The following is a 14,126-nucleotide window of genomic DNA, read 5'->3' as shown; positions in this document are numbered from 1 at the left end:
TTCACATTAACAACCAGTAGAGGGCGAAATATCAAAAGACAGGGCTTAGTTTAAAGGTTCAGTGTGATTCAGATTTAAGATTTAGGTATAAGCGATCTTTTGGCAAAAAGTTTATATAAAATAACCCTAGTGATGTTTCACTTGTGTATTTCGTCTAAATTGGATGAATTGTTTTCTTTACCTGAGAAAGGTCCCTTTATATTTAAATACTTTATATTTATATCTATAGTAGGTCCTCGCTTCGAAGGCCACCATGTTTGTTACAGTATCCCAGACAAACTAAACATCTTTTGAGTTTTGATGACAACTGAAGGCTACCACAGGTTCTCTCTCATGTTTGGAAGGGCAGGATTAAGATGAGGAGTGTTCATCTGCAACATTCACTCTCAACCTTTAGGTGAAAAGCACATGACAGGGACAAGGCTAAGTTGCTAAAAATAAAATAATAAGATTGCAATTTATATGTCAGATGGGGTCTAGTTATCATACCTACTTTATATGTATGAATATGTATACTTAAAAAAGAATGTCAGACTTCAACATGATCAGATCAGTGAAAGAATAGATGTACGCATTGCACATCAGGCCAGCAAATATGGAACACTCCTGATGTTGCATCTTCAGTGTATGAATGTGTACGGTCATTGTTTAAATCTATTAATATCAATTAAACTGGAAAATCTCTGTACAAAATGCAATCAGATGGACCCACAGGGACTTATTAAAAACATAACAACTGTGTCTGTCAGAGCAATACAATTTCCAAAAATGTGGATACTTCATTTTCTGTTTTTACTGGAACTTGTTTCCGAGGTCAGACTAGGTCGCGCGCTGCTTCACGAGTCGTGCAGCTCCAAATATTTAATCAAGTTGAATTTTGTGCGGAGACATGCAAACCATCAATCCAGGTTCACTCCCAATGCCCTCTGCTCGACTGGGGCCTGTTCATCACATGTACTTCACTATGACTTATATAGTGTGTGGTTTGGTTTATGTAGGATACAATGCATTATTTAAGCCACTAATACTACTATCATCACCATTACACCTGCAACAATTATAAGTTTATTTCAAACTGACTTGATAGACAGCTCAAAGTGGTCCACCGCGTCGCTCCATCCCTCGATGGCGGCGTTCATACCCAGGAAATTTCAGCTTCATTTTTGGATGATGGGGGGTGGGGAGAGAAGACGTGACGTCCATCTTTATATGCAGTCTATTGTAAGAACATGCAAACCATAATACCAGACACACAGTTAACAGAAATATGGACTAAAGACAACACTGTACTGCATAGTTGGACATTTGTATAACATGCACACGGTATATCAAAACATACTTAAACCTCAATAAATGTAATAATGTTTTTACAGCTTCCAACCATCTCTTCAATCCAGAATTCATCCAGAGAGAGAGGGGCGGCTCATGATGCTCCTCTCGGCTTCTGTGAATAGAGCAACTGACAGAGTAATACAGAGGGCACACGAGGACAGTATATCAAGTTATTCAGTGACTGGGAGCATATTCCACTGGTTTGGGAGTATTCAGAATTTCTATGACGCATAATGTTTTTCATTGTGACAGCACGAGTGTAATTTCTGCATACTGCCTCAAAAGTCAAAGATTTAATAAGTATCACTGTGATGCAGCAATTTATTGCTATTGTGTTGTCCTTGTCTGTATGTGAACTTTTAATGTCATGTTTTATGTCTTATGATAACATTTGTATTTTTATTTAAGCTCATAATACACTTTTTAATTTTATTATAATATTTTGTACTCCATTGGATGTAATACTCTATTCTCTGTAAACTATTGTATTTTGTGTTATGGATCCTTAGAGCCGGCGGCACCAGAATATCCTTCTGGATTAATAGTCTTATCATATCAAAGCTAGACTAATAATAGTCTTTGCTATTTCTAATCTAATTGTCCCTATATTCAATGTCAGTGCTAATGATTAATAATCTACAGTACGTACTGATCTGTATGGTAACTTTACATTTTCTGACATATTTGACACGTTTATGTACAAAAGTAAAACGTTTCAGTGAAATCCACCTGAATGTAATGCCCTTACCAAAGGTTGCATTTAAGATAAATTCATTTGCTGGAGTGAAAGTGAGTAATATTAAAGTTTGACTTCCTTTAATGTTGGTAAAATCTATTGATTCTTTTGGTGTGTTTTATAATTCCCATGATGAAAGGGCAAATTCCTGGTCTGCACCAATGGGAAGGCCTCATTAACTCTTTCCCAGTCACACAGTCTTTAGAAAATCTGCTCAAGCTGAATCAAAGCAGTTATTTACTTATGTCCGATACTCCCTTAGTTCCCCTCTGTAGACTGTAATCCAAGTAACAACCCATCCGTTACAATCACAACATTTGTGCTGATCGCCGCTCTGCCTCTTGAAACAATTCCATGGCCTGGATACCATCTGGCTTTCAAGGCAAGACATGACTAATCGAACCGCCAGCGGCTCTCTCTCTTCTCTGCCCGCTAACCCCTCCTCTCTCTCTCTCACTCTCTCTCTCCGTGGCATTTATTATTAAAGGAGAGGCTGCCTCCTTTCCCCGTGTAGTGAAAGGACTTGTCCGCTTGCCACGACCTGCTGAGGGGCTGCACGAGCAACGTCGTCAACATGATATCTGCGGTGAAGCTCAACACCGGAGCGGAGATGCCCATTGTGGGTCTGGGAACCTGGAGGGTAAGGAGGCTCAGCAGTTTTATAATAAGGAGCAGATCTGTGCAGACGGGCAGACCCCCGCCCCTCACTGGATGTGAGATAACAGCTGACCGGGCTGTGATGCTGTAGCAGTGTGTCGACTGTAGCGTTAGAATTAACAGGCCTGAATCCACTGGTCCTGCAGTGTAGGTCACTGGGGATTGTGTATTTAAGTGGTGCAATGAAGTGTATTGTTGACTTTTGAAAGCATTACCTGTTGCCTGAGGGTAAATATTAACATGTTACTGTCCACTGACCTCTGCCTGACAAGATTAGAGTGGTCGTGGCTTTACAAGTTGCCCTGATGGGCATTCCCTACCATTAAATGATGAATGAATGTTAGTGTAAAACTAGATCAGCACATCTAATGTTTATCTACATGTGCAATTTCTTTCTTTTTATGTATCTCCCCATCTTCGCAGGCGGAACAAGGAAAGGTGGTCGAGGCAGTAAAAGTGGCCATAAGCGCCGGCTACAGGCACATCGACGGCGCCCTGGTGTACCAGAATGAAGAGGAAGTCGGTGCTGGGATCCGTGCAATGATTGATCAAGGAGTGGTCAAGAGGGAAGACCTGTTCATTGTCAGCAAGGTACGGTGCATGCCTGGTCATACCCAACACCTATCTGCCCCTGCATTGATGTAGTGTAAGACTGAGACATACATCGTTAAGTATTTGAGCAGCAATTCAAATAAGTGCCGTACAAACTGCAGTCTAACAAACACACACACAGAGGCTTCTTAATCACCACAAACACGTGGGTCAGTGCAGAAACTGCTGAGTCATCCGCTCACTCTTGGCATCATGAGTTGTGTAAGCCCACATGTGGGAAACAGATTAGACCTGAATGGTCCTCACGTTTCATCCCCCCCCCTGCTCCCTTGTGTAATTCATCACATGTACGACTATCACCCCCATCACACCCACAGTAGTTGTGTTTGTTTTCCACAGCTGTGGTGCACCTTCCACCTTCCATCTCTTGTGAAGGGAGGGTGTGAGAAGACTCTGAGAGACCTGAAACTGGACTACGTGGACCTGTACCTCATGCACTTCCCTATGGGAGCCAAGGTTTGGACACCACTTTCCTTTCATGCCCATAAAAAGAAAGTAATCCAACTCACATCGAATCGCAGACATTTGGAATTTGAATGACCCTTTTTTCCAGTTTGTGTTGTTTCTAGTAAGGATTTTCTATTTTCGATCAGTTAAGGTGAATAAGATCTGGGTGTGGGAACTTAGACTTTTAAATTAGCCTTAAGAAGAGCAGAAGTGTCTGAACCCCTCTAGAAATGGTGGAGAGGTGGAGAGGACCACAATGAAGCAGAGCAACCAGTCTCTTCAGTTGCACGATTCTTGTCCGGCTACTGGTTGTGCCTCGTCCCACTTACTGAAGCCGTTTGGTCCCGTGCCTCATTTTATTCTTACTCATTCTCATCTTACATTGAGCTTGAACTGAAATGAACTCTGAATTTGAGGTCCTCTTTATAGCCCTCGGGAGATATGTTAGATCAACCGATCCTTTGATGCTACATGAGACCGGTTCCGCCTGCCATTCTGTTCAGTAGCCTATTTTATGTACTTTTATCTCTGTTGAGTAATGTGTAAGCCACATTTAACAAGCCTAACTGGCCTAAAAGGCAGATATAGTTTAAGAGTTGGTCCATTTACTTGCTTTTACATAGGCAGTATTGTCGGTTGGTTTGTTAATCTACCATAAACCAGAAAACAAGCAAAGAGCAACGGAAGCACAACCAGAAAATCTGGGTTGTCAACCAATGTCTTTGATTGGCATGGTAAGAGGTCAAATTTGTAAAATGTGCCCCGATGTCGAAGCACGGGTAAAGAGGAAGGCTTTGTGCACCAGTGAAGGTTGGATAAAGGCTGTAGTGTTGCAGGGCAGGAGAGGAGGTGAAGGGGAGGTTAATAAACAGGATCACTCTTGTGCTATTGAGAGAATCCTTCCTGTTTGGGATCATGAGTGAAGACATTTCAGTAACGACCTACCCACCAAGGGAAATCAACTCTGCCATGCACATTAGGCAGATGGATGAGGTCTTACTTGCTAATCCAAGTATGATGGTGGCATGTTTTGATAGTAAAAGGCAAATGGCAAATCGGACTCACAGCTATTGCATAAACAGTTATTTTGGCTTCCCCAAAAAACCTCGATGGTCAAAGTGAGGATAGCGTGCTCATCTGTGGTTTCTAACACATTGGAGGTCCTCGTGCTTTCGGAGCCTCGGTGGTGGGATCTCCAGTGTGTACTGGGTTCTCCTTTATACCTTGTTGATTCCAGTTCTCAATCTTGCTCTGGTGTGGTAGAATGCTTCCTTGCTTATATTAGTTGTTTTTTTTCTTTTTTGCAGCCAGGTGATAACTTTTTTCCTTTAGATGAACACGAACAGATCATTTCTGATGATAGCAACTTCTTGGATACTTGGGAGGTAATTGCAATCGACATTTCAAATGGACGATCTATGCGATGGAAGATACATCGTTAATACCAATGTGCAATGTGTCACTAAGGCTATGGAAGAGCTGGTGGATGCTGGGTTGGTCAAAGCAATCGGCATCTCCAACTTTAACAAAGACCAGATTGAAGCCTTGCTCAACAAACCAGGCCTCAAGTACAAGCCCGCCAACAACCAGGTGAGAAACAGGATTTCCAGTGGGAGGAAAAAATATAAATAAATTTGAGATAAAGCCTTTGAGTGTTTCCCCAGATTGAGTGTCACCCGTACTTGACCCAAGTGAAGCTGATCGACTACTGCCACTCGAAGGGAATTTCAGTGACGGCCTACAGCCCCCTGGGTTCCCCTGACAGACCCTGGTGAGGGGAAATAACACATATCATACAAACGGGTATTGGCAGCTTTACATGTCAACAATCTGTAACTGTAATCTGTCATTTGTGGCTCTGATTTACAAAAGGGCTTCAACTGAAGAAGCCTCTCTGCTCGAGGACCCGAAGATCAAGGCCATCGCTGACAAGTACAACAAGACTCCAGCACAGGTGAGAAAGACACATCTTTGTGATGTCTCACCCCTCCTCTTTTTCCCTGGAAATATTATACCTTTAAACATGTTAAATTTCGTTAAACTTCTCAAAATTGAGGAAGAATGCATAAAATGAGTAAATGCCGTTTGCCATTTGAATCTTTTATAAAAGGCACTTTATATTGGATATTCATAGATCCCATACCAGATAGCAGCAGCACAAGTTGTCAGCATGAACAAGTGAACAAACAGATATTGTTTTATGACCTACAGAGAAATGAGCCAAATGGCTTTGTTTATAAAGTTAAATAACAGGAAACCACAGGGAGAAAGCCACTGCTGTCCCATGGTGTTTAAATGTGTGTTACGAAACGGACCATGGCAACTTTAACAGTACGCCATTGTTTGAATCGGGTGAATCACAAAATATGATGGAATGTTACAGGAGATGACATAATAAAACATCTAAAGTGTTTGCACCGTCTACCAACCAGGTGCTCATGAGGTTCCACACCCAGAGGAATGTGATCGTTATCGCAAAGTCAGTAACGCCCCATCGAGTCAAGGAAAATGTCCAGGTATATTGAGCGTCAACTTCTACTCATCTCTGCTTTTATGTGATTGTTCAACTTTGAGCTACTTTTTTTTATGTCTGGTCTGCCTCTGGTTTGCCTGACCTGCTCAGATGCATCTTCTCTTTTCAGTTGTTTGACTTTGAGTTGAGCGAAGAAGACATGAAGACCATGCTGAGCTTGGACAGGAATTGGAGAGGATTCCCAATGCCATGGTAAGTAAACAGTAAGACGATGGTATGCGTTATCAGGTAAAGCATATTAACCTTTTTCTTTTCCTACAGGGCGACCAAACACAAAGACTTCCCCCTGAATACAGAATACTAACATGCAATACAATGGACGGCACCTTCTGCTGTGCATCTATTCTTATAATTCAGATGTTACGTGTTGTGATAACAAACTAACTTGTTTAGAAAGACAGAGACTGAAGAAGGACGTAATTATACTGAGCTTTAGCTGGATCTATGATCTCCTCTCTCATTAAATTATCAAATGGTTGTAGGTTAGGTTTACAAGGGACAAACGGGGCGTGGAAGTTGTCTCTACAAAAGTAAAACACAAATTGAATGACACTTTCACAACTTTCCCTTTTTTGTAAGCTTGTAACACGAGCGATGTGCACATATTTGGGAATGTGGACCGTTTATGTGAGCTGCATCGTGATGATCAAAGCCTGACAGTTTGGGCTAAGAAGAAGATCAGATTATTTGTTACGCTTGTTAATAGGTGGTCATCCTTTGTTATCACAAGTATTCTGTCAGACTCCGGTACTTATGCTGTATTAATTGATCTTTTGAAGTTCCTGTAAAAAAAAAAACTTCCTGCAGGCATTTTGCAGTATAATAAACTTGCCTAAAATCTGAATTGGACCATACCACTACAGCAATACAAATGAAGTATTTGAGCCGATGACATTTTTTGGGGTTAAACCATCTGTGCTCCTACGTCTTCATGACATAAGCTTGGGTCTCAAGATCATTCTGCCGATAAACCTTTTCAGACATGAACTCCAAACATATGAAGAACGCAGCAGGAGATTCTCTGGGTCAGAAATGTTCACAACAGAATCATCTCCACGTAATCTCCTGCTGTGTTCTCATAAGGACTTGCTGGGACATTCTCTGGAGTTCTTTGGGGGCTCTTAGGAGATACAGCAGAATATGACTAATCTCTACGTTCACACATGCAGCCCTCTAAACTACATTTCATGTGCCTTAAAAGTGAAGCATTCCCTATCGTACTACATTTATGTTGGCTATATTTGTGTGTATGTTTATACCTTCGTGTGTGTTGGTCCCACCACTGCAGGTTTCGGCAGCTCATTGCTGTATCTGCTGGATGAATCTGAAAAAAACTTGCACCAACTATTTTTCTGCCGCAGGACTTTATTAAAAATAAAAACAGCTGACAGGGGAAGTGAGAGTGGTTATTTCATAACAACATCAATACACATGGTTACAAAGTGCCACATGACTTAGACAACATGGGGGGGGGGGGGGGGGGGAGTACTTTTGTCATTCATGATTGGGGAAATCTATTGTGCAGTCACGAACACCTCAGCCCAAGTCACAGAAATAAAACTTAAGAAAAGAAAGAAAAACAAAGTGGAAGCTACAACTGGAGTTTTGAAAAAAATTAATCTGGAGAGAAAGAAGGCTTCAGGCCATGAGGAGTGTTTGTTAAAACAGAATTCTTACATCTGTGCTACTAAAAGACATTTTGACCTGAATGTTTTATCTTTGAGTTTGACAATCTGTTCCTTTTACATTTAAGTAACAGTTTTAAAGAGAAATGCAGATAGCTATACCGCTAACTCTGGTTAAACAGTTGTTTGTGCATGGCCTCTTGACGTGTAATGACTATGCGATGACAAGACAGTTACCTCTCATTGTACGAGTGGAAACATCTTGAGTGCAAGTGCGTCTACTGACCATGGAGATGAGACCGGGGACTAAAGAAATGTATTATTGCACCTGAAAATACCTTGCATTTCCTGTAACATAAAAATTAAAATCTAACACAAGACCGCACCGACAGTTCAAGTGGCTTTAAAGGTTCAGGGAGTTGAAAGAAAGCAAACCCCAGCTTTCAATGCAAACCTTGAGAAAAACCAGCGTGTCCTTTTCAGAATTCAGCTTTGAAGGGAAAGTCCTTGTGGGTCGTGGCCCTGTAGAGAAAAACAGGAAAATAATTTATCCAGAAAATCAGGAGAATACATATTTAAGTGGTCAGAATTTACAGTAAGTGCACAGAATCTCACCACTCCATGGGACAGGCCCTCCAGTTCCTGTTGAATCCAGATATAGTTTTCATTTCCTCTGCGCTCAGTTCAAAGTCGAACACCTGCAACGATTCAAACCAAAGTTTCACGCACGAGCCAACAGGCGGAGCAAGTAAAGGGCTCGGCTAGCAGCTAATCCCAGAAAACATCTCAACACTCTGTCGGCTAATTACTTGGAAATTCTCCTGAATGCGCTGAGGCGTGACGGACTTGGGGATTGCGATCACGTTCCTCTGGACGTGGAAGCGGATCAGGACCTGGGGGGGGAGGACATGTGAATGTGATCAGAGGTCTGAGTGTAATAACAGTGATACAGAGAATTTCAAATCAACCACACTTCTTTTTTTTGCATCCTTGTTAATGCTTACTACGGACGATGACAATAAAAGTCAGATTATTGATGAGAATCATACTTCGCAACAAAAATGGAACTGTTTCAAGTTTCCTGGTGATTTGTTCAATCCAGTGTAAAAGTTGTACCTGGGCTGTGCTCTTCTTGTACTTCTCTGCAATGGCCTTCAGGATGGGACTCTCCAGCAGTGGTGGATCATCTGCTGAAGCCCTGTAATTAAAAAAATGCATATCCCTCATCATCTAAAGATAAAACACACAACTTTATTCTAAGCTGAACTGTTGTGAAACTGGTCTCAAATAACTTTACAAGAGTTTTTTTCATAGCAACAGAAGATGGCAAACAAATGAATATAAAAAGAATAGGTGTCATGATGTCAAAAATCTCTTAAACACTTTCTCATTAACCGTTTTAATTGGTGAGATATTAGGTTACTGACCAAGCTCTGTCAGGGGAGCCCAGCGGGCTGTACGCAGTCACTGTGATGCCCTGGGAGTGGCAGTAGTTGATCAGCTTCTCCTGGGTCAGGTAGGGGTGGCACTCCACCTAGTGGATCAAAAGCACACAGCTCTTAAGGAGCAGTACAGAAACAAGGGAGTGACGCCTAAACCAAAGAATAACTTCAAAGTGTATCCGGTGTCCATGTATCCATCGGTTAATTTGATGAATGTGTTTGATCAAAAGTAACAGATCTGAAGTTATGAAGTATATAGTTTGTACAGAGACAAGCTGAGAAAGTGCAGTGTCTCATTTTTGTCTGAATGCATATTTTCCAATATCTTTTCTTGTATTGTCGGCTCCAAACTGCAACATCAGTCAGAATTAAAGCTGAATTTGTGGTTTAAAAAAATACTCTCACTAATCTATTACTTCTTGTACTTATATTTAGACATGTTCCACAAGTTCTCAGAAATGGTTTCAGTTCATTGGCTTCATTCTCAGAATCAGAATCAGAATCAGAATCAGAATTCTTTTTATTGCCTTGTATATTTTCACATACAGGAAATTGCCTTGGTGTGGTTGGTGCACTTTACAAACAACAATATAAAAACAACAACAACAACAATAAAAACAACAATATAGAGCAATTCTCAGGGATTAACTCACTGATGTTCAATTGTTTTGCTCTTTGTGTACTGCTACAAAGAGGAGGAGGATAATGTTGCTGTAACCTAATAAACAACACAACCAAACAAAATCAGGAGATTTATGGGGAACAAAAGTTCTGAGTAAACAGCAGAAAGGTAAGGTCCCCTCAGCTAATGGGTCCGGCCCGAGGCGACTCGGCTGTGGCCTTTTAAGAATTAAGACAATTGTTTCTCGGACCTGACGTCAGGGGACAGATAATGGCATTATGGCCTGTTGCCCTTTAAGAAGAGTGATCTCTAAAGGCATCTGTTTTCTTTCTTCCCAGTAGCCCGGACTCGAACATGTCAGTTCTAAAAGAGGCTGCGTATGTAGGCCGTCTCTACAGTAAGCAGAATAAAAGGTGTTCTCCAGCAGTGATGTCAATGTGAGGTCCTGTAGCGTACCTGGTTGTTGGCCGGCTTGTATTTGAGGCCGGGCTTGTTGAGAATGGCTTCAATCTGCTCCTTGTTGAAGTTGGAGACACCGATGGCCTTCACCAAACCAGCGTCAACCAGCTCCTCCATCCCCTGAGACAAACAACCATTAAGAAATTAGGATTACCTAAACTTAGCATTTAGCAACTGTGGCTATGTAAACCAATATCAGTTCCGTCAAAATCATCCAAACCTCCTGAATATATCGTAGCTTTAATTAACTTTGACTCTGTTCCTATGGTGAACATCCCACTGGTGTCAGATTTTGAGCTTGTACTAGTCTAAACTATAAACTGTATAAAAAGAGGGATGACGCATTGAGTTTAGATTACATGAGATCTTTAGAAAACGAAATCTATATTGTTAATCTTAACATAGTATAGACAAAAGATTGCACGCACAACTTAAGGCTGCAAACTTGCACTTAGTTGTCGATTCCCGTTACTTTCACAGGCTAAAACTGTTTGTTCAGTTTTGAAACTAAAATATAAAAGTAAAAGACGAAACATCTTCCATGAAGAATTACGTCTGTAAGGAGTTTGAACTGTTTGTGTGTTTCTCTGATCAACTCTCACCTCCCACGTCTTCAGTAGGTCTGTGTTACCACTGATCAGCTTTCCTGCGCTGTCCAGAGGAAAGTCGTCATCGCCGGGCTGTAACATGACAGAAGAATAAAAACACTGAGGCTTCCAGCAGAATGTGAGCAGGAGGTTTTACACCCTCAGACGTGACAGGGAGCTTCATACTATAAACTACCTTGAGACCCATGGGCCAGTGCACCAGGTAGAGGTCGATGTACTCCAGCCGGAGATCACTGAGGGTCTTCTCACAAGCCGGCCTCACCGCGGACTTCTCATGGAAAGTGCACCACAGCTGCAGTGTGAAAGGCCGGAGCATGCACGGTCAAGGAGAGCAGTTTAAAAAACCCAGACATATACAAGAATAATTTGCTCGTCGACAACTCACTTTGCTAACAATGAACAGATCCTCTCTCTTCACCACGCCATCCTTGATCATGGCCTCAACACCGTCTCCCACCTCCGCCTCGTTTTTGTAGATGAACGCTCCATCGATGAGCCTGTATCCTGCCTTGATGGCTGCTTTCACTGCTTCTGTCACCTGACCAGGGGCAGACTGGAACAACAGGACTGGTTAGTACCTGGTGGCGTGTTTTTCATGATTGTGCGGCACATCGACATTGTGACATGCTTGTGATTCGAAAGGGACCTGGTGATTGTGTTTCTCAGCTCAGGACCAGGGATAATTCACTTGAACGAGGACATGACATTTGTTTAGTTACTTAATACTTGTCCGGGGGGAAAACTGATAGTTTCAGTATCAAAGAGCAAATGACAGATCAGCTCCAGAAATAGCCATATGAATATCAACATTCAGTTTTGATGCGGATCCAGATCCGGATCAAGTTTTTCTACTTTTGTCTCCAAGCAGGGGATTTCACAATCATACCTTTAGTATCAAACCTGTATGTTACAGCTTAGATTCACTTTCCAGTTTTTACTATTATACACATACTTATCTATAATACTGCTGATACTAATCGCTTATTTCCCGTAAAGCATGAAACATCAGGTTTCTGAGATATTTTAAGAAACTTTAGTCATGTTGCAAAAACTCATTAAGGTTTCACAGTTTTAGATCCAGCCTGAAGTTATTGTTACCATTAAGTCAAACGTCCATCACTCGTAACGTGTCAAATTCAACGCAATTGCGTGTGATTTTCCATTAAAATACAGATTCCTCGACGACTGGTTCGTTAACTCGGAGCTTCGCGTCCAGCTACCTAGCTCACCGGCTAATTCTATTTAGAGAGTTTAATGAAGATATCAATACGCACCTTCCATGTGCCGAGCCCGACTGTGGGCATATGTGCACCGGTGTTGAGTTTCACTGTCGCAGCCATTTTTCCGGAGGACGAGGGAGAGACTGGGAGCAAGAGTCAAGTGCTCACTACATAAACGCCACACCAGCCGCGCGTCTATTCGTGGTGTTACGGTACAGGTGCCGGGAACGGACAAAAAGGACCCAAACAAACGATGCACGTTTAATATCGCTTATTTAATAATACTTATTATGGAAGATCGATAAATGGGTGAGAAGAAGTTTTAAGAAAATCAAAGGTAATTTCACATTCTTAAGTTCCTGGCAAAGCATATGTTATTACCCTGTATGGCTGGTTTATGGCTGTGTGATGTTTGGAATCTATAACAATATATATGATATAAACATACACGATAAAACACAAATAATTTGTGGAAATGGAATTATCAAAAGGAAAAAACTTGGATTCCACTTGTTTGTTGAGCTGAAATTCAGAAGGCCAAAACTTTTGTTAGTTCTGCCAATGAACCACAAGGAGGCACCATTACCACACTTACCTGCCTCCTCAAATCTCAGAAATGAGACGGAGAAGTAACATGATCAAATAATGATATATATGAACTATTTTGACCAGTATCTACGGTGACTTAAATGAATGATGAATTCATTATTTCACTTTACCTCCTAAAACCTCACACACATGAATCAATATTTGTCTTTCCTTTATTAATAGTGGAAAAAAAGGCTTTTGGAACAAACACTAGGTCATTGTCCAGCATGTGGCGTGAAATGTTGCTGATTCAATTCCTTGATTTAATTGGTGTTTGCCACTCTCCCTATGGAATAATGCTTACGCTCTGAATGTGCACTTGCACTATTCTAAAAGTACCCTTAAACCCCGAGAGACAAATACAAGGTTTTCTCTTTTTTATCTAAATCAGATAAAACCTCACAGACCTTTAAACTGAGTCGTTCAACACTCTGAGCGGCAGATAAGAGAGGGAGGAAAAAAACACACACACAAGGAGAAAAGTTCCTGGAGCCGGCAGCCACTGTGTGTACCTCACAATGGCTCCCGCTAAAGTTTGTGTCTCTTCTGATCTTCTCCCAGCTGGACGCCTGCTTTTCAGGGCCCCGTCTCGCTCTGATCTGACTTCAGACACCCCAAATCCCTTCTTTTTTTTTTTCTTTAGCCAGCCCTGCAAACTGTCAAAGTATCCCAGGAATCAAATGCTGTCATGATCAAAGGACCGCAGGTAAAACCAGACGCAAGACACAGCGACACACAATCGGCACCTTGAAAAAGACAAGGAAACGGGGGAGAGGGCATTCCGGAGGATCTTTTTCTGTGACTGCTGGTGTAGCTGCTAGGTTTCACTGAGCGGCGAGCATCGACGAGAATCAAGGGGAAAGAGAGAGAGGCGACCTTTTGAAGATACAACAGAGGCCCAGAGAAAAACCATGTGGCACTCAAGGAAACTTCAGGACAGAAAGTGTCAATCAAAGGCGAGCCTTCTTCCACTTTTTCTCAAAGAACTGGTGGATAAAAAGGTGGAAACGTGCGACATACAGAGAAGATGATGCTGTGACAAATAAATACACAGATCACAAAGAGCTGCTCTCCTCTCCTCCTATTATAATGAACACTCCAACCGTTCACAGGCCGCACATCAGACCAGACGCCGCGCCAGCGAGAGCCCTGACCTGTCCCGCCGAGATCAAACACCTCATTTCATTTCACTGCCTCCGCTCTGTTCTCCCCGTTTTCTCTCCCTCCACCTCTCCTGCGCCTCAG

General features: G+C 41.9%; 2 protein-coding genes across 4 annotated transcripts; one reads left to right on the top strand and one right to left on the bottom strand.

Annotated features, from left to right (window-relative positions):
* Positions 1–2,509: 2,509 nt before the first annotated feature.
* Positions 2,510–7,713, top strand: LOC133948874 (aldo-keto reductase family 1 member B1-like). Of its 2 annotated transcripts, none has more exons than XM_062382936.1 (10): positions 2,510–2,708; positions 3,149–3,316; positions 3,677–3,793; positions 5,092–5,169; positions 5,252–5,374; positions 5,449–5,555; positions 5,657–5,738; positions 6,217–6,300; positions 6,427–6,509; positions 7,606–7,713. In XM_062382936.1, exons 1-10 carry the CDS (start codon positions 2,643–2,645, stop codon positions 7,637–7,639), a joined length of 942 nt encoding a protein of 313 aa, XP_062238920.1. In that variant the 5' UTR covers positions 2,510–2,642; the 3' UTR covers positions 7,640–7,713. The 2 variants fall into 2 exon arrangements, with proteins under 2 accessions (XP_062238920.1, XP_062238919.1); XM_062382935.1 differs by having other exon boundaries at positions 2,511–2,708; positions 6,579–7,713.
* Positions 7,663–12,508, bottom strand: LOC133948876 (aldo-keto reductase family 1 member B1-like). Of its 2 annotated transcripts, none has more exons than XM_062382937.1 (10): positions 12,348–12,508; positions 11,459–11,626; positions 11,249–11,365; positions 11,068–11,145; positions 10,463–10,585; positions 9,370–9,476; positions 9,059–9,140; positions 8,752–8,835; positions 8,558–8,640; positions 7,663–8,464 (listed from the first exon to the last, which is right to left on the bottom strand). In XM_062382937.1, exons 1-10 carry the CDS (start codon positions 12,411–12,413, stop codon positions 8,422–8,424), a joined length of 951 nt encoding a protein of 316 aa, XP_062238921.1. In that variant the 5' UTR covers positions 12,414–12,508; the 3' UTR covers positions 7,663–8,421. The 2 variants fall into 2 exon arrangements, with proteins under 2 accessions (XP_062238921.1, XP_062238922.1); XM_062382938.1 differs by lacking the exon at positions 12,348–12,508 and adding an exon at positions 12,172–12,297.
* Between the last annotated feature and the right edge of the window lie 1,618 nt (positions 12,509–14,126).

Source organism: Platichthys flesus, chromosome 23, assembly GCF_949316205.1.
Source record: "Platichthys flesus chromosome 23, fPlaFle2.1, whole genome shotgun sequence".
Lineage (NCBI taxonomy): Eukaryota > Metazoa > Chordata > Actinopteri > Pleuronectiformes > Pleuronectidae > Platichthys > Platichthys flesus.
The sequence above is the reverse complement of the archived record's forward strand: the minus strand, read 5'-3'. Positions and strand labels throughout refer to the sequence as shown.

Coding starts and splice junctions, on each gene's coding strand:
- LOC133948876 (XM_062382937.1), bottom strand. CDS start 12,413: ATGGCTGCGACAGTGAAACTCAACACCGGTGCACATATGCCCACAGTC. Junction 11,146..11,248: donor ACTGGCCCATGGGTCTCAAG/GTAGTTTATAGT, acceptor GTCATGTTACAG/CCCGGCGATGACGACTTTCC. Junction 9,477..10,462: donor ACAAGCCGGCCAACAACCAG/GTACGCTACAGG, acceptor TTGATCCACTAG/GTGGAGTGCCACCCCTACCT.
- LOC133948874 (XM_062382935.1), top strand. CDS start 2,643: ATGATATCTGCGGTGAAGCTCAACACCGGAGCGGAGATGCCCATTGTG. Junction 5,170..5,251: donor ACTTCTTGGATACTTGGGAG/GTAATTGCAATC, acceptor TGTGTCACTAAG/GCTATGGAAGAGCTGGTGGA. Junction 5,556..5,656: donor GGTTCCCCTGACAGACCCTG/GTGAGGGGAAAT, acceptor GATTTACAAAAG/GGCTTCAACTGAAGAAGCCT.